The sequence below is a fragment of the Acanthaster planci genome, linkage group LG20, assembly GCF_054643075.1.
Source record: "Acanthaster planci isolate LZ-2023a linkage group LG20, COTS_SCS, whole genome shotgun sequence".
Lineage (NCBI taxonomy): Eukaryota > Metazoa > Echinodermata > Asteroidea > Valvatida > Acanthasteridae > Acanthaster > Acanthaster planci.
The window spans coordinates 917,337-937,185 of NC_141796.1; the positions used below are offsets into that span (position 1 = coordinate 917,337).

The 19,849-nt window shown below is 43.1% G+C and overlaps 1 protein-coding gene across 3 annotated transcripts in view; it reads left to right on the forward strand.

Annotated features, from left to right (window-relative positions):
- The window catches only part of LOC110975392 (solute carrier organic anion transporter family member 3A1-like), a 28,456-nt gene that overhangs the window by 289 nt on the left and 8,318 nt on the right, over nt 1-19,849 (forward strand). Inside the window, exons 1-4 of one of the 3 annotated variants that reach the window (XM_022227847.2) lie at nt 4,748-5,044; nt 6,973-7,077; nt 17,510-18,214; nt 19,060-19,169. In XM_022227847.2, the coding sequence (XP_022083539.2) occupies nt 17,527-18,214; nt 19,060-19,169 (798 nt within the window). In that variant the 5' untranslated portion in view covers nt 4,748-5,044; nt 6,973-7,077; nt 17,510-17,526. Of the gene's footprint in view, nt 1-4,747; nt 5,045-6,972; nt 7,078-17,509; nt 18,215-19,059; nt 19,170-19,849 lie in introns of those variants that run through there. The other 2 variants (XM_022227846.2, XM_022227844.2) reach the window with 2 other exon arrangements.

Consider the following 19,849-nt stretch of genomic DNA (forward strand, 5'->3'; position numbering starts at 1 on the left):
GTACGCACGTGTACGGGGCACCCGCGGTACAATGTTGAACACGCAAACCAACCAAAGTTATCTGCTCCGAATGGCACAAAAGACGGCTTGCTTTTTGGGGGTACTAACCGCCTAGGCGCACCATAAGGTGCGCAAGTATATGCGCGTTTGACGCGGAGCACGTTGAGTACGCATAACTACATGTACAGTAGTTTATTCCGGCATGTACATGTATGGTCTCTGCGTACACGCAGGACGCGTGCAAGAACCCGCTTGTAACCACCTGTCTTTCTTTTGCCGATTGAGGGTGCACTTCAGCTCGGGGCGGATAAAGAGCAAATTCTGCGAGTCCCAGCTTTTGAATTCTTATGTTTTGCTTTGTGTTCTACTTTTACAACAAAGTCGTGGTTGTAACAAAGCAATTCGTCTGGTCCCTGTAGGTAACTTTGTTACAACAAGGGTTGACGGGATCGTGAACAAAATACGCTATACACGAATCCCCCTTGAATTACTGCAGTATCACAGACTGGAGTTTTGTGTCGAGTGCACTCTGTAAGCGATGACAGCGAACCTATACGTACGAGTGCTCCCTCTACAAGGGACAGAGTTGCTTCGATCGGATTCGCAGAATGTTGCCTACACCAGGAGTTGAAATGTCGAATGTGGCTGTCGTAGATCTTTCTCGTTGACAGCCGTCTGCCTTTGGCAGCCAGGGCGGCAGCATCTTAAGAAAGCCTTGCTTGCTGAAAGGATCGTTGGACAATATGCTGTACCTCCCCGTTGGCTCAGGTTAAAGAAAAGCCAGACAAATTCATACGCGCGTCTAAATTTCATATGTGCATGCCGAGCATACTCAAATCTGGGTACATGCAGAGAATTTGTCAGGGACCCACATACAAATTCTTCCTCGTTTACGTTTCTAAAGAATAATGACTTCGACATCCTGTGCGGGGTGAAACGTTTTCAGTTTGCTTTACAGGATGATAAAGTTTGTTCGAAGGTTTTCCGAGCAATAAGTGCGCTGTTGCCGTGATTTCACTTTAGGGAAGACTGTTTAGTTGCAGATTTGCTTGTTCAAATTGAAAACAATGAGTTTAATTGTTCATTGGAAACCTTTCTGAGAGGTGGTTGCTCACTGGCGTACTACCACGCACTTGCACAACAGTCGCAACAACTTGCCTCTAGGCTAAATTATCAGCAGTTTTCTTTTTTGCATATCTGTAGAACATCAAGGTTTTCTCCCTGAGGTACAACATCGGAGGTTAGTGCGCTACCTAGAGTTCGTAACTCGTTGGCCAATCACGACGCGGGAATTCTGTCGATCCAATGTGCGTTTGGAAAGGACGACAGATTTCGCACGTTGTGATTGGCCAATTCGTTGCAAACTCTTGGAGGCGCACTGTTGTGAATCTCTCGTATTGCATTAGCATAACACCAAACAGACACCAAAATTTAGGCCTACGTTTTTAAATAAATGTGGCAAAACAAAAATTTGATGTTCATGTATAAGGGTAACTGAATCACAAAGGTGGTTTATATTATTCTGCCCTTTTAGGTGCACTTTCAGGATACTTGTATACATGTATGTACGTGTTTACCGGGGGATGTGTCTAGTTCTGTTTGTCAGCTCTATCGCTGAGCCGTTCCAAATCCGGTTTTAATATCCGTCATGCGTTATCAAATCAGGAGATAAGTCCAGGCTGGCTGTGTGTATAATACTTGTCATGTTCTTTTGGGGGAGTTTGAAATCTCAAACCAACGCCAAGTAGGACAGTACCAAGACTAGGCTTGAGTACTCAACACTGATGCAGCATAAAATGAAGCTTAACTCCGCCATTAACAAAGAACATCAATCGAAATGAATAAAATCTGTTTTAGTGGGAAAATAAAACAGAAGTACAGTAGGGCCTACGTGTAATATGTGTGTATGAAACGAGAGTACAAGGTTTACGTATTGCTAGATTTGGTGGTGGAATAACCCGGACAAATTAGGCCTACATCAAGGTTATATCACTGGAAAAAAAAAGAATTCAGATGCATGTGCACAAATCTACAAACAAAACCAACATGGTGTAGATCATAGACGCCACGTGCCAGTAACGGTATTTTTTGGAAATGCAAAAATGGAGACAAGGACGGATAGGGGAAGGGGACCCTGCCCCCCCCCACACACAAGGAGCTATAATTTAAATTATAAGAAGACAATTTTGATGTGTTTCATGACTAAGTGTGCAAAGATTCCCAACTTGTAGTCTCATCCGGTCCCCTCAGAGGTAGAGAGGAGACTGTACATGTCAACGGCCCTGCATTTTATAGAAAGGCTTCCTCAAGACTTCGGTTCGCGAGTTCTGCTTCGGTCTTGTCTGCCCAAGGCCACGTCTGAATCACTACTTGACTAGGGTGATATCACACATCTCTCGACTTGACTTGTACTTTGACAGAAAGACTTGTGATTTCCTTGCGTTCAGATAAAATTGGCGTTTGACTTAACCTGTGATCAAACGATGTATGACTTGACTTGTGACTGGACCAAGTGACTTGTGACTTTGCTTAGACTTGCAGAAATTGACTTGTGACTTGACTTTCTTGCCAAAATTGACTTGCTACCACCTGGTATGGACGTATTGCACGATATCGGGAAGAAGGCGCACCTAGCCGTAACCAGACCCGTCGCCAAGGAAGCAATTAGCCTAGCTCCTCCATCGGCAAAAACCATCAGCATCAAAATGATCTGTATTGTGATATGCCCTTCCCCCCAAAAAACTCGAAGCAGGCAACGTCACAGGGCTGGCTGTGACTTGACTCGGCTGATTGGTAAAGTTCACGCTAAATTGGTGTCCCGGAGTCTTGGTTTGGGTCGTATAGACTAAACTGCAGCAGAAACGGCCAACGGTTGTTTAATCTATACGAGAAAAATTAATAAACTGATTGATCCAGCCAAAGAAAAACAAATTAAAGGGCAGCTCTTTCCGAATATTGACGTATTGTCTTGCACTGCTGTTTCATGGGTTATCGCGTGTGCGTGATGGGCTTACCAGAGCACTGAATGCATGTATTGAGGCGGGTAGCCAGTTCAGCAAATTTGTTGTACAGAACAATGAGGAAACTCGACTTGAATAAAGGCTACAACTTAACTTTGGGAGAATGTTTTGGAGACGGCAAGTGTTGATTATAAAGAGCACTTCAAAGGGAAACACGTTTTCTCCGATTTTATCTGTTCAAATAAATCTGGAAACATGCAAATCGAATGCAGTGTCATTTGTCTTTAGAGCACGAATATAACAGCTGAGAAAGAAGGGCCTTTTTCTGTTCATGCCAATTTAGATTTTGTCATTCGGCGAAAACGAGAGCCCTCGATGTGTTCGTAGCGGATAAACCCGTGTACATGCCAAACAATGAAAACGGCGAGGATTCCACTCGTTTTCTGTGTTTCTCGGAATGGCGCAATCTACATTCAGAATTTGCATCTTGGCATGAACAGAAAAAAAACCATTTTAGCTTGTTATACTTGAGATCTAAAGACAAATGAGTCTGCATTCGATTTGCATGCTTTCAGATTTGTTTGAACTGATAAAATCCGAGAAAACGTGTTTTCCTAAGAGGTGCTTTAAGTCCAACATTTCAGCAGGGGGAACACACATTGTGCCATGCGTGAAGACTAGTCTCCTTTCAAGACTGGTAATTTTCCCGTAGGAAAGTACCTGGCGTTTCCCGGACAGTCGTGTAGTTGGAAAAAAAAAACAACGGTCGGCCAATGATGATATGAACTGTTATGGCATGCTTCCTTTTCGAAATTTTGATTGCCATGGATGGGGGAAGAAGGGGGATTTCCCTGTAGCAAACACGGCCCTTTGTGATAAAAAAAGCTGAAGTCAACTTCAAAGAAATACTTTTATATATGCCAGGAATGTTGTAACTCCAGAGCTGTTGTTTGAGGTCAGTCGGTTGGCCCCGAGATGATCTGAGCCGATTGTGCCATATATCACGTCCTTGACACGCGAAGCTGCGTACGTCATGTACTGTAGGCCCTATAAGCTAACTCAACTGCCCTCTCGGCACGAGCAAATATCAGAAGGTACTCTCAAATTTCTGTTGAGATGGCAACTCGCCTCCCGCAGTCTACCTTGAGGTTCAACGGTGGACTAGGGATTTTCCCACCTGTTTTGCGAGTAGCATGCACGAGAGCTTTTTTATCGAAAACAATCGCCCCTTCTGCGTGGCATGAAAAGTTCATGGGTTGTAGAGTGTACAGCTTGTATACTGCACCATTCCTTCACAAGAATTTCCTCACTCGCTATTTCTGAATCAAATGATTCACGTTTAACTGTTTGGTGCAAGTTCTCTCGATGATAAAAAAAATTTCTGACAGTGGTTTCTTGTATTTGTACTCTCATTGTGAAGTGCACCTTTATACAACCACGAATAACATTTCATTTTTCCCTATGGTGAAGACACCTAATTACAGGGGTTTCCTGTTCTCGTGTGAAACGTGTGCTCAGTGGCCTCAAATCATGAACTAAAATAGCTGATCTTTGAAGAAAACAAACTTTACAAAAGCAAAATAACCGATGACCTGCCAACCTTTCCCATAGCAACACGTTTCTGCCTTGGGTGGGATCGGACTTTTTGTCTTTATATATGCGAAATGGCACAAGTAGCACTGCGAACACTAAAATTGAAAGTGGGATTGGTTGGAATTTAGAAATTTGATAAGTTACAAGAAGTGCCGCTTAAAACCACCGCGGCTCTTGAACTCCAGTAGGCCTACGGTATAGGCCTGTGTCCAAGCTACAATTTCTGTACATGCTTCAGAGTTCCTGCATAAGTGCTCGATAATACAATGGGTCTGGGCCACTGTGCTGAATTCGAGGTTATTTTTTTGTTTGTATTCCACGAAATCATGTTTGGATTTAATCTGGAGGGTAAATAGGCCTACAATGCTAGCCATGTCCGGGTCACAATTAGTTAAGGCGAGAATTCAAGTTCGACCGTCAGTCAGTTGCGATTTAACTTCGCGTGTGTGCAATCCGCCCTGAGTTGAAGTGCGTGCACCCTCTGACAAATGGTAAGTTTCCCAACCACGTTTTTGCACGGGTGCGGTGTGCACGCAATTGAGACCGTTATGGTCAAAGGCGCATAAACTCCGCACTTATATGCGGGGATCGAGTGTTTACCGAATTAAATAAAAACTAGAGCGCTAAAATTTCATTCTCCGCCCGAAGAAAATCTGACGCCGTCCTGGGCGCAGACATTTTGAATCTTCGAGCGTGCTTGTAGAACATTCGAAATCAGACGGAATGAATCTCGAATAAAATAGGACTATCCTAAATGCAACCTAATGCAAACTACACGCGAACGTCAGCGCGTCTTTTGAATAAAAGACGCACACGTACAGAGCAAAGCATTTTATTTACATCTATAGCTGATTGTTTTAAATCGAATGTTTCCCTGTTTCGAGCAAGGTCGCCTGATTTTCTATGCATGTCTTTTGATGGCAGCTTTTTGATAAGTGAAATTCAAAATCGTTAAAACCCTTAATTCAGTCAGTGTTAAGCAAAGAGTTCCGACTCGTGGACACAAAGTGATGTCCGCTGGGTGCATCCGTGTTTGTGCACAAACCTATGGAAACTTGAAATATTGTACGGCTTTTGTATTGCTATAATTATTTGCATATCTGCGTCTGTACGTATTCCAACAGGATACGTCAACAAAGCCAATCTGAACGCACAATCATTTCATTTTGCGGCTCGACGTTGACGTTGCTCGAATGTTAGGGAAAGATTTGTTTGAAAAAAAATCAGCCATGTATACGAACATGTGACATTGCTCTGTACGTGTGCGCCTTATTTAAAAGACGCGCCGACATTAGCGTTATTGTTGTACTTGCGGTCTGCATTTAGAAAACATTATTCGATAATCATAATTTCTGGTTTTGAATATTCCACAAGCACGCACATGGATTCAAAATGTCTGCATCCAGGACAGGGTCAAATTTTCTCTGCGCGGAGAATGAGAAGTTAGCGCTCTAGTTTTTATAGCTCGGCTCTGGAGTACGGTGACTGTCGTGACGCGTGCGCATCGGGTACCAATCAAACCCGATTAAAACAACGTCTGCGGCCATTGATCAAGGGAGATCAATGGTCACGGCAAAATCCATATGCAACGCGCACGCGTTTGCGTGTTTTTTTTGTTGGGGGGGGCTCAGAGCAAAATGAAACGCTCGTTTATACTGATTGTTCGTTCAGGTTTGCGTATTGCCTTTGTTGGTGTATCGTTTTAGAATACGGACGCAGATATAGGGATATACCCGTACGTACAAAGTTTCCCGAGTTCCCCGTAGGATTGTGCACAATGTAGGATTCGGCCAGCAGGCATCATATCACTTTGTACATGAGTCAGCGTTCTAGCTTTTTATATGTAGGCCTAGCTCTATTGTACCAAATGGCTGTCAATTTCATTTCAAAACCCGCCCTCTATTTCCCCTGCTCTGAGCGCGGGGATACAATCGACGTCCCTTGTCAACTTATCGTCTTGTTACTCAGTCCCATTCTGTCGGTTGGAACCTTCGCGCCGTTCGTGGGCATTGACATCTGGTGCAGTTATTTTGAGGTGAATAATTTCCTCAAGACTGATAAATCGGCTAGTTTGGCACCTGGCTGATTTCAAACAGTCAACCAGATGGTTTAAACCGTCAACCATTTGGGTGATTTTGGTTAAATTATATGAAACCGTAGTCGTCGCTCGAACCTGTCCGTGTAGTTTGAAGTCCACGTGCGTGTTTGTTCCATGTGGATCTGGATCTCGATCAACGATTCCAAAGCTGGTTCGCGCTCGCGCTATACGTGTGGCGGATTCTGGTGTCATCAGTGAACCAACGTCGAAACTGCAGATCTGGCACCGCGTGAAACAAGCACGTTGACAGTCCCCGCTTCATTTTGGCGTTGAGCGTCCGGTGCGTCATCACCCATAACTTCCATACGCAAAACTTCGCAGGTTCTGTTCGGCACCAAATGCTGGCGCGGTCTCGGTTGTAGCGACCGAGGAGATCCGTACGTCGTGCCTAGCCTTTCGCCGACACTGCAGCTAGGAAAAAAAAAGGTGAGGTAAATTTTGAACATGATTTATCTTTTAGGTTGCAATAGACCTTGTGCTTCGCGTTTCTCATAAACCACAGATCTGTTTATGCCACACAAGAAGTAGGGAGTTTAACTCGCTCGGGGGTTGGTTATCTGCTTTATATGGTTAGGCATGGAGGAAGGACCCTCCATATGGTTGAGGGAAGCTCGACCGCCGCGCAATTCGGCCGCCTTGAGTAGTGCAGTAATTATAAGACGATTCGAACGAAAGCTAGACCAGGTTGGCAAGTGTGGCAAACAGTTCTAAAACCAGGAGAAGATACGATGCTTAGCAATTTTTTTTTACCTCAAGTGTTCCAAAGTCTTGCTTCCGTCTTCAGAAAGCTTTCAACGGGTAATGAACGATGTGCAACGTCCATGCACATGACCAGTGAAAGTTCCACTGGGCCTACTTCAGGGATATGGTTACCTACTCCAGTTCAGTTTTAATTTACTTATTTGTCTTATGTTCTATTCAAAACTATTGATTTAAACGAGCGTAAGTATTGTTCACAGAATAACCAACATGGCTTGAATGTTTCTGGAAAGCTTCAAAGGATTTGGCCTGAGATTGGACTTTTTATAAACATTTGTAATGACATTCTTTAACGAAGATTCTTTTTTAAGACAGTCATAGGCAGATAGTTATTGTATTTGATGTACCGTATTGTTGATTTCAGATTGAACCACAGGTTACTACGCACTCAGTGAAGTGTATGTTTGCCTGCAACTGGGGACCCCTCTATTGTTCCTCTTTTGTTTGTACTTTAACTTTTTAAGAATACCCCCCCCCATATGTTTTGTACACAGTTGTCAATCGGGGACCCTCTGTCATCCGGGGACCTCATTATCCTCTATTGTTCAGGGTCCCCAATTGAATGCAGAAACAAACTCATACACGCACACCTAACAGTACTGTTCGACTTGCGGTCAGTCACAGTTCGGAATTTGTTTTTGTTTTTATGACGTCATTACATGTCATTCAAAGGTACAATTTTCGTTTCATATAGCATGAGTTCTCATTATCATCCAATTCACAGGGTATGTCGAACCTGAATTCCTCACACTATATATGAAATGAAATCATGATGACGTCATCCTGGGACATTTTGTATATTTCAACATTCGCATGCATATCTCATTGACTTTAACGGTTTTGAAATACGTCTTATAAATATTCATTAATGGAAATCTCATTTTTAGCACAGGTTAAGGTACGCAGAAAAGCTACATAATCTGTTGCAAACACACATATCCGGTTCATAAGTGTGACATCACTTCAGCGTAAGCCACGCACATGTGCACTTTAAATAAGGTTACATGCATAGATCGATCGGCGTTTACATGGAACTATGGAACTGGAAGTTAACGCGCAACTTCAGCGATTGTCCAATGAGGGCCTGCAAATCGTGGCACGTCCGCCTTTGTGACGAGTTCACGAACAGGATAAGCCTCGTTTCGATTTCTTAAATCAAATAGACTTTCTACTTTTTTATTCGTCAGCATTTTCAAGTGAACATTTAACAAAGCCATGTTATGACATTGAAATTTTAAACATTCAAAGAACAGAATAGCAGAGGTCTTTCGGGAGGAATGACGTCACAATTACGTCATCACATGACTATTTATTACATTTTAAATATTTATTTTAACTCGCTGACTTTGTACACAAGTTTTCAAAAGGCCTTTCGGTCGCTTAGCAATGTTGCATCTTCATCAGGAAGGAACATAATGCTAGGAAAAAATATCAAGATGAGGTCATCAGGTGTCAAATCACAATCAGTTAAAATTTGATTATTCAATTTTTAAAAGACATAAAATCAAGTGTGAGTTCGCATAGCTCACTTTTTGGAAAGTTTTTTTGGTGTAAACTTTGTCTCATGTACGTAATATGACACGACCCTCGCTTCTGGTGGAAACCGGAAGTGTCTTATCATCATAATTTAATTTGGTAAAGAGTGTCAACTTCGTTTCCACAGTGTTAGTCTCAGGTCACGGAGTATCCAAATCATATACCGGTGACATCACAAGAAACTTAAGCACCCTTGGTGGTAGGTTGAAGCATTCAAAAATGTATTTTGTCTGTGGCCAAGTTCCCCAAAATCACTTGAAAATTGGAAGGCATAGTAATGATGATACAAAATGTGCAAACCTCAGGCTGAAGACGTCATCAGACCTGAAGTTATGATGAAGAGACCTTTCATTTTTCAGAAATCGATCATGGCGTGGAGTATTGTATCGCCAATCAAATGCTACTTAAAATATTAGTGTTCCTTGTGTAAGGTGACGGGCTTGTTCAATTTCTAAAAACGCAACCCGCCAGTGAATAAAAAAGAGAAGGCCAGCAGTTGTCGTCCCTTCCCCTGTGTCGGCATGGGCTTTGTGCAGCATACGTTTTGCGCGTGCCTTGTGAGCAGAGCATGGAGTGGCTAGGATTTGGCGCCCTGATAGGTTCGCTGCGGTAGCCCACTAGGCACATGGCATGGCGAAAACGCTACCAGCAGATTATCGTGTACAAACCCAAGGCACGTGACGATAATGCTTGGCCATGGGTATGCCTTGTACGTCATAAACTTATGAACTTCCCAGCGGTAGTCTGTGAGACGCAGTGGTAAAATCAATATAAGCGCTCGGTCTACTCGTTAATATGCAGCAACTTTAGTACTTCGTGTGCTGTTCATGATCAGTGGGTAGATTGTAAATGTGTTCGCAATAAGAGAATTACATACATGTATTCCACGTAATGAACGAGATATTTAGTGTAATTTCTACTGAGAGTAGGAAGAAGATACAGAAGTTGTATCAATTTTGTTTAATGGATCTCAAATTTATTTCAAGTTGACACTGAAAATATAACTCTTTATTTCGAGAAAACGATGAAGGGGTCATCATGGCTCCCTAAGATTTGGCATCACCGTGAGTCGTTTCATCTTCCCCTCGACCGATAAAAGCTCTGGCCGAGAAAAGATGTTGAAAGCATTCACAGTCGGGCGAACAACCTTTGAAATTTGCTTTTGAAGAATTCCGCGAAATCTGATTCTCTCATTTTGCCGTTGGGTTTATGGTCTCTGTTTTAGCATACAATCATTCATACCTACGGTTTGTAGGCCTCCTTAATTACAACAAGGAAATTCCTATGACAGAGAAACCTGTATGGAGAATTACCATCGGTGAATATTTCCATGTGTTTATCTGAATCCAAATACAAACAACCTTGACGACCCAGGTAATCCCGGGCCAGTCGTATGCAACAACAGATGACAAACGATAATCATGTTGTTTAATTAATCTATTTTGTACTATTGGTTGATCTAGCATCTAAAGAAGGTGAAAATGTGAAGTGAAGTAAATCCAAAAGAAAGTCTTGAGTCAAACGTTACCTCTTCAAGAGTCAAAAACTGAGTCTTAAGCATGCCCTAAAATACTCCTTAGCACAGCTATATCACACCAAATGTCAAAGCTATCTTTCAAATTCAACTCTTCAGGTACATACTTCAACATTAAATATCCAAACTCAGTGCGAAATCCTATTACGTAATACGCTATACTTGCAGATGTGTGGAACTAATCGCATGGCCTGACATGCCAAATTTATACTTGATGTTTATCGTGCCCAAAATAATTTTTCTATCTCCCTCCCTATACACCTTAATCTGTAACACATCAGCTGTGATTACAAGTAACCGAGAACATGGACTCAAAATATTGGGCGTATATCAAAAATTCAGACAAAAGTCAGTGGAATTCTTCGACGAACTTTAGTGAAATGGAAAACGTGCAAGCCAAACATGATGGCACAACGCCCTCTAGGGTTCACAAGAAATCTTCGCTTCTGAAGTCACCTTCATTAGAATAAGTGGTTGACACCTGCTACACCAAAGATCTATTGAAAAGAATGTTAAAATAGTACGGAAAATAAACGAATCTGCAAAAAAAGAAGTGATGATGTCATCATGACAACTCATTTTTCATCTGTATAACATGGTATAGCCACATACAAATTGCCAGCAAAATTTGGTTTCAGTGTTCATGAGAAATAGTGGCTTCATATTCACACACAAATAATGACGTCACAAGACCCATGATTACGCCTTCATGGCGACATTTTCGCGGCTGAAAATGAAGATACATAATTGCCAAGCGACCAAAATCAAATATGCCTTGAATAAAATGTACAAAGTCACAAATATAAAAATATATATAAATGTACAAAGTAACATTGATGACGTTAGCATAACGTCTCTCTTCGTGAAAGATCTTTGTTTTAGATACTTTCACTGTGTAAAGCTAAGATGTTGTTGGTACTGCCGAAAAAGAAAACGTGTGCAAAGTCTGTGTGATTAGGGATAGAAGATCAAAAGAAAAATAAAAGAAATTCCAGGTCTGCTCGAGAAGAGAACATAGGGTTTTTTCTCAATTTAAAGGTTCCGAGTACAAAGTGTTTTGGTCACAGGAATTTTAAAATATCAAAAGAGAACGCGTTTATCACAAAACCTGATGATGATGTGTTTATGACGTTATTAAGACGTTATCCTAACGTCAGCTAAACTTTCATGCATAGCACATACCCACACGGCCAAAGTTATTCAATCCAACTTACACTTTGTTACCTAAATATAGGCTAGACCTTGAACATGTGTAACTTTAAGGAGTCATCTCGGATCGTGCGGGAAACGTTGAGGGGAAACTGCGGAAAGGTGTTGCGGTGAAATGTTGAAGGTCCTTGTAAAACTTCCCTGCAGTCTTCCCGAAATGAAGTTATCGGCATTTGGACACCCCCACACACATACACACATTGCGGTTTTGGCCAGGCGGGCCACTCAAGGACACCTGTGGTTTTGGTGACAGAAAAGCCACACGCAAAGGATTGCCCTCCTTACACGGAGCTTTTTAAAACGTCTCTAAATGAATGTTTTGCAGTAATATACTTCGACCCTTTCATAAAATCCAAAGCTTTTTATGTCTTTTTCCTGCTGGAAACTTATGGTCTTACTTCAGGCAAATAAAACTTTATTTGTATTTAATCTGGCAATATTACTGTACAAAAGACATTAATTTAATAAGAACAGATCTTAGGCCCTGTATCTCAATCAATCTTGCGGTAAGATCTTCATAATAGTGAAAGATATCAGGGCATAATATAAGGAAAGTTATTCATGATGCCGTTTTGCATTTTATAATCTTTTGATGTGAAATACCGAAAATCTATTTTCACAATCATGATTCGACAATTCTGGCCTGGGGAACCTTTCAAATATCAAAGTGAACTGTGCTCAACAACTTAGAACAGAATTACGGCAATGATCACTTAGGCCTATATTTTCAAGGTTTAGGAACCTGTAACCTTGAGGTTTGGCTTAAATTTAAAACTCTTACCTCAATAAATGAGGTAAAATGGTGGACTACTCGAATTTTGAAATTGCTTGCCGAATGTACAGTTTCAATTCACACATGGTCTGATTGAAAACTGAATGTTCTGGTTGTATTGGTTTGGATGTTAAAGTTGTTCAGATCACTGAACAAGAAAGGGTTTGAAAGTGTCATCTCTGAATTTGTGATAAAAAAACAGCTGCAATTTTGATTCTTCTATTATAACTTTGTACCTTCCCAGCTGTGTATCAACGAGGAATTTAATACGAGGCTGTGGGTCGTGGTGATAAGCGCTCTAAAATCGGGCCTAGTCAGTATTTGCTGGCCTATTTTTATCGTTCTCAGTGAACCAAGTCACTAGGGGCGAATGATGGGGGAGGACACTGCGGGGACCCTGGCTAGCTCCATTTTGCTGACTCATGGTGGTTAAGGTCGGTCTCCTTGACAACTCGAGTCCTTGCCATTTTAAAGACATTAATTTTGTACAACCTTTCCCCCCCTGAGCTTGCATTGCGAACAGTAGCTTTGGGGTCGTTTTATGGTCATACCAATTTCCATGTTAAACAAATCTGCTATATATGTTTTTCTGTATATACACAAAAAACATGTTGGAAGTTTTTAAATGTCATTTTGCCCCATCCGTTTTTAAGTGGTAATTGATGCAATTGTGTATTACAAGTACACAAACAATCGAGTAAATCAACAGCAATCTGTTGTCATAAACGGTTTCGGTCAGCAAAAATGGGTTCTGAGTTTGAATCGTATATTAAACCTTTCAACAATGTCTTACCTAAATGACATCACAGCCACAGTGCCCTCTGTTGTTCGGAAAAGCATGGACAATTTTACATAAATTTTAAAAAGTATCACTTTTCTAATGAAGTTCACCAGAAGATGTCACACAGGTCTTGTGCCCCGAAGAAGAGTGTTAAGATCACGCAAAAAGACTACAAATAAACTTGTACAAAACGCGCGACTCAGAAATATTCCTCGCATTAACGTAACCTATCATGCTGACGACTTGTTATCAATTCTTTAAGTCCAGTCCGGACAGACGCTCTTGGACCAGCCCTCACAGGGGCTACTCGTGCCCTAGGGGTCAAGTACTTTTGCGTCTGCTTGCGTAACTAAGCGGGTAACCCCCTGGGACCCTGGATTTGGGTCTGTCATGCCTCGTGTTCATAATGTCAAACGGCTACCGGATGGGACAAGAGGATTAAAAGTCTTCACCAAGGCGTGATCGTCAGTCAGGAGAATAGGAGATGGAGGATATATAAAAACATCCTGGTGAGATTTTTAATACTGGTATTGCTGTCAGAAATCATGGAATGCCCGGGCAATGGAATGCGACGCATACAAACCATGGATCCTCAACAGGTGTTCTGTTATTACAGTTGACAGCTATAATGAATATATAAGCTCACTGACCTTCAACTGGATTTCTCCATCCTGACAGGTTCAGGTACAAAGGTCATTTTGGAAGTCTGACGGCACTTGGAGATTTAGTGATGAGTGTGAAATGGTGTCAAGTTTAAACCTTAGGCTTCCGCCTATTCTAAGGCATAGGCAAAGAACCGGTATTTCGTCCACCGAGTATCAAATACCTTCGAACAAAGATAAGAAGAGCACTGTTATCCCAAGGTCCAAAATCTTTGTATTTCTTTGTTTCCATTACTGATAATACAAGATAACTATAATAACAAAGGAATCTGTGAAGTCCCAATTAAGGGTTTTCGTATTCCACTGTACATGCGCTCCATAACCAAGATCAGATAAGAGGAAGCAAAACATTGTTCCCGAGGGAATCAAGATTGCAATTATGAAGTGTTGCAGCTTGAAGAATAAATTACCCTGAATTTGAAACTTCTGTTGAACTTAAAAGACCAGATGGAATCTTGGAGGTACGCTGGAATCATGGTTATAGCAGTGGCGTGGGGGTGGGAGGGGGGCTGGGGGCACGGTGCCCCCCCACAAAATTTTTGGTACCCTCCAGGTGCCCCCCACTGAAAAAAACCCGGATGAATGGGTGTTGAGCAAGGCTAACAAAAACTTGTCCCAAAAACTACACCACTGAAAGCTGGTGCCCCCCTATTAGATACTGGTGCTCCCTCGTGCCCCCCACCAGTAGAATCCTAGCTACGTCACTGTTGGAGAGTACCATTAGCTCGGCATAGATATTTCCATCAAGCTTACCAGTTCATCAAAAGGTCAGCGAGACACGAAGAGGGGGGTGACCTGGGACCCTGGGGGTCTGAAGAATAGTGTACATAAATTACAGAAAAATGTGAAATCACCATTTGTCATATATTGGGAGGGGAGTTTAATATCCCTGGTATGCTTTGGTGCCCTGCAGATGACATCATCTTTCCCATCAATGAAATCCAGTCTAGAATCCTGACTTTTGTCGATGACTACCAGCTCGAACAGAAAGTTGGCTTTGCAATAAGAGTAGACGGCGTTCTACTGGTACATAGAAAGCATTTTGTACCTACTTAGTACAAGACACCTAAATTTAGTTGACAGCTTTCAGTCATTTGAGCTAATTTAAGAGAAGGCCATGCACGTGCTGGCCTCTTAGTGAGACTTCCCAGCGAAGAAATCGACAGGGCAGGTACCAAGTACCGAGTAGTACCAAGTAGACAAGGTCGCCGGTCATCCTATTGCGGACGTGACACATACTACACTGCTAATTATGTGCAATCTCAACATGCGCATCTGCAGCTCGAGCACAGTGCAAAAGACTCGGACACTGACCGAACGTTGACCTCACGCATCCGTAATGGAAGGGAAATCTTCTAAACCTGGATGAACACCGTGGTCTAAGTTTTGTAAGCAGATATGGTGCTTTGTATGAAAGCAACGTTCGCTCACCATCAACATCGTTATTTTTTCATGGGTCGACGAGTTAAACTTCATGCTTGTACAGTTAAGTGCATGAGTCATGGTCACACACTAAGCTTGTAGTGGGGCGGATCCAGGTATGTTTTCCGGGGGTGGGGGTTAGGGCAGAATTGTTTTTGAAAAGCGGAAACGATGATGAAACGGTGACATATACAGGGACGGATCTAGCTTTCAGAAAAGGGGGGGGGTGATGAACATACTGAAGGTCTACCCTCCTAAGGGATCCTCCGGAAATCGATGTAAATGTTTCATGTAGATGACAGAGCAATTCTCGTCGGCTTTTTTTTTTTGGTAGGCCTACTCATTTTCAGTCATTTCACCGGTAGTTCCATTTAGTCCGTGACTGAAGGGGGGGGTTGCAATCCCCCATCCACCTCTCGCATAGGCACTTTTTACAACAGTATTGGTGCACTTTAGTTTTTTTTATCATTTTCTTATTTTTTCACCTATTTTATCTCAGAGTGGGGGGAGGGGTTCTGTCCCGTGGATCCGCCAGGGTGTAAAAGAACTGTGCACTGCGCTGGACTTGTCTCCTTGCCGTCTGGAGTGGGATATGGGGGCGCAATATCCCAGCAACCGAGGCTCCTTTCCTGGGATTTGCACTTCGCTGGTTCGTAAACGACACGGGGAATGCAGCGTTGCGGCTGCATCGGTACCAACACATTTAGTAGACTCTCTCCATCAGCATCTCAACTGATGAGGGGGTGCTTCTACTCAAGTCAGATATACATGTTGTCGTCAAAACTCGACCTGATTGGGTATATTGATTCATACAGCTGGTTGATATAAGTCAGTTTATAAACCCGGCCTATTTTGAGGGCTGGTACCATAATTACATGTATAGGTCTGTCATTCTGACTTTCTCAGCTGCAGTATCTACGGCTGTCCTGCGTGACTCTGACAATAAAATGTCCAAACCTATACAACGACTTCCTTTAAAGTTGTTTTACATGTCCTCCGGGTGCGCGTAAATGGCGAGTCAGGACTAGCACTAGGCCCTACTTTCGTGATAGACGTTGATGGTATGGTTGCCGTATGCTGCTATGGACACGGTGAAAAACTCCCTGTGGTTATAAACCGCTAAAGAAGTAAACCAACAGGAGAATAGGACAATACACTTACCTTATATTTTCGTTCGACCTGGTCCATCCGGTTTGCATGTCACTGTGCCCCGTGAGGTCGCCTTTTGCCTTTATACGTGAGTGCACCCTGCACGTAGCTTGTCAGCGAGCGCTCGGGGGCGTTACCTCCTGGGTTAAGTACGAACAACTTATAAAGAACGCCTCGATCAAGGTTTATAAAGTTTGACCCATCACACTCGGGGCTTGATATGTGGATCAACAACGCATCTAAGAAACTCAATTTGGTGTTTGGACATTATTTTAAGAAAGGCCTATCACTGTCACGTTACCCGCGCGTGATACCCGTTCTATTATTGGGTGCGTTCAATTAGCTTACGCGTGTAAGTCAAACTTACAAGAGAGCGTTCGTTTATAAATTTAGCCATCACGTGATCTTCGTGCCTGCCCTGGTGTCAGCCACCACTACCCTGGCTGATGAGCAGGTCTCTGGAGGCTGCCTGAGTGTAATGACGTCACGAATGGACTGTTAGAGCATGGACACGATGAAACGTCGCGGGGTCTTGTCCTTTTTCCCAAAATGCCTTGGCAAATACACTGCAGCGTTCAGTTAGCCTCATTTCGAGGCTTCCCTTGCGTGTACACTGTTGTAGTCAGGGAAGCTAATCGAACGCACCGTCTATAGCGAAAGCAAATACAGTCCAATCAAAAGACGTCCGTGCATCACGTGTCCACACAGTTTCCAAAGGTTGGCCATTTGTAGGCAAGTACGTACTAATTATGTTGTACACCGGATGTTGGGCGTTGGAACTGAGACCTTGGAGGAATAAATAACCGTGAATTTTGTATGGAGTGGGACAGATAGTCGTTACTTAGGCAATTTACAGCAATGGCGAAAGTGGCTGAGTGATTCAAAATACATTGATACAAATTAAGAAAAAATAGAAACAGACCAATGAATGTCAAATATCTAAATGTTTCAATTTTTCCCAGTCTTGTTAAATTTAAATTTTAAAAACATTTTAAGGACACTTTATTCATCCTGGTTTTATGTTTATACTTTAGGTTAATAAGGAATAAACATGGCTGATAGGCAACAATATACCAGAGCACCTCAAGGCGCAGACATTGAGGAAGGAGATCAGAGCGAGACAGGCAAGGAGAAGCGAGGAAAGTACGGCTGTTTCTCCTGTCACCCCTCGTTCCTCTCGTGCCTTGCCACTGAGAAATTCTTTCTCCTGGCTATGTGCGCGCTGGTCTTCAGTGATGCCTTCAACATCGGCACCCTGGGTGGCGCCCTCACGAGTCTGGAGACCCGTTACGAGCTGACCGTCTCGCAGCTGGGGCTGATCGAGAGCCTGTACGAGGCCGGCAATCTGATCTTCGCCCTCTTCGTGGTGCACTTCGCCGGGCGAGAGGAGCACCGGCGCCCGATGTTTATCGGCCTGGGTGGGCTGACCATGGCCCTGGGAACGGCCATAGCCTACTCGCCCCAGTTCCTTTTCTCCCCGTACCAGCCCGACTGGCGGTCACTCTCCACCAATCACACCTCGGAGCCGCTGACCTGCGGATCCGATTGGCCGGCCCAGTCCAGCGTGGACTTATGCGATCTCGATGATCAGCACACGTTGAGACAGGAGAGCCACCTAGCGTACGTGATTGTAATTTGCGGCGAGATCCTGGTCGGTATTGGCTGGACACCAGTGATGCCTTTATCGATGTCATATATAGATGATAATGTCAACGCAAAGAGCTCTGCCATGTTTATAGGTGAGTTTCCTTTTCTCTGTATTGCACACTAAAGGCCCGCTCATACTAAAGGCGAGAGCGAAGCGAACCTTTTACGCAGTGCGAATGTGTCATCTGACGTCACAAATTCGCGTTTGTGTTCGCTTTCGTGAGGAGTATAAACAGGCCTTTGGGAGAAAATGCAGCGAAACAAATCATCGTCTAATAAGCATCCTTGGCGTGATATCCCAAGGTAGGGACTTTGCCAAGTACCAGCGTAGAAGTGTAAGTAGGGAAACTGATGCTGGTAAGATCTTACCAAATAAAACTTAAGCTCGTTATGTGAGCCTTTTTTGTATAAAAAAAAATAAACCGACGTCTGAGTGTTTTGACGTTACACTCAGGTTGGCATCCCTAAGAGAAGTGGACATTAGGGCGGGGGTGAAAATGCTGTGGGTTTCTGCTTACTTACCCTTTTCAGTATTTAGATCACAATACGGGCGATTCCCAATAATGCACCACCAAGAGTTTGCAACGCGTTGGCCAATCACAACGCACGAAATTTGTCGACCCTTTCCAAACGCGCATTGGGTCGACAAATTTCGTGCATTGTGATTGGCCAACACGTTTCAAACTCTTGATGGCGCACTATTGTGAAACGGCCGTATTGGAGATATTTTAATAGTCGAGGACTGCTCCTGAAATGCACAAAGCGGGTGGACATTGCAGACCACAGCACATAAATCTTTTTAATACCTGTAGGCTAGAGCCTTGTGGTATGTTGTACTTGGTGTGGGTGGGGGTCGAAAATATGTGCAAGGGGTGTAGGTTCTAGTGCCCGGAACTTCGTTAGTATATCGATTACATTCTCAAAACTTTTACCTTAGGTATCACTCAGAGTATGTTCGGCATCGGGACCATTATTGGGTTTCTGGCGAGTGCAGCTGTAGCCTCTCACTGGGTCGACTTCTATCGGGTGGACCCGGACACAATCAAGGTGAGGTGCCCGGTCTGAGTAGGTTTTTACCTCAGCGTGGGCATGTTTGAAATTTAAAACAAAACCGCTTTGCCACTTTGCAAAGCCGTTGTAGCATGACTGGAGTGCAGGGACTAGGAGACTGCAACAGATTTGAGAACGAGCCAGGGAGTTCAGGAGTCGGTATGTGATCAGAGTGAAATCTGGGGAGCTACATGTATTTTAATAGCTTGAAGCGAAATCGGCACGGCCAGCGAGTACACTAATGCAAAATCGAGACCATGGAAATAGATAACACACACATGTACACAAAATGTAGATATGGTGAACAGGACAAATTATCGACTGCACATAGACTATTGTGTTACAGAGAGGTTCACGTAGTCTGATATTGAAAGAAACGAATCTGGACGTAAAATTTTTTTTACCTTCCATTAATTTTAAGACAGGTTCATATTCCATGTGAACGAGAAAACTAACGTGAATTTGTGACGTCCGATCAAAATGTACGTGGCGTTACGAATTTACAAAAGTTGAACATTCTAAGTTGAGGGAAATTTTGCTGCTCATCTTCCATGACGTCAAATTCGCTTTGCTGTCGCATTTGCCTGAAGTATTGACTGGCCTTTACTGATGAAAAACATCTTATGCGCCCGTGGCACTGAATTACTTCGTTACCTTCGCGTGCCGCAGTTTGACAA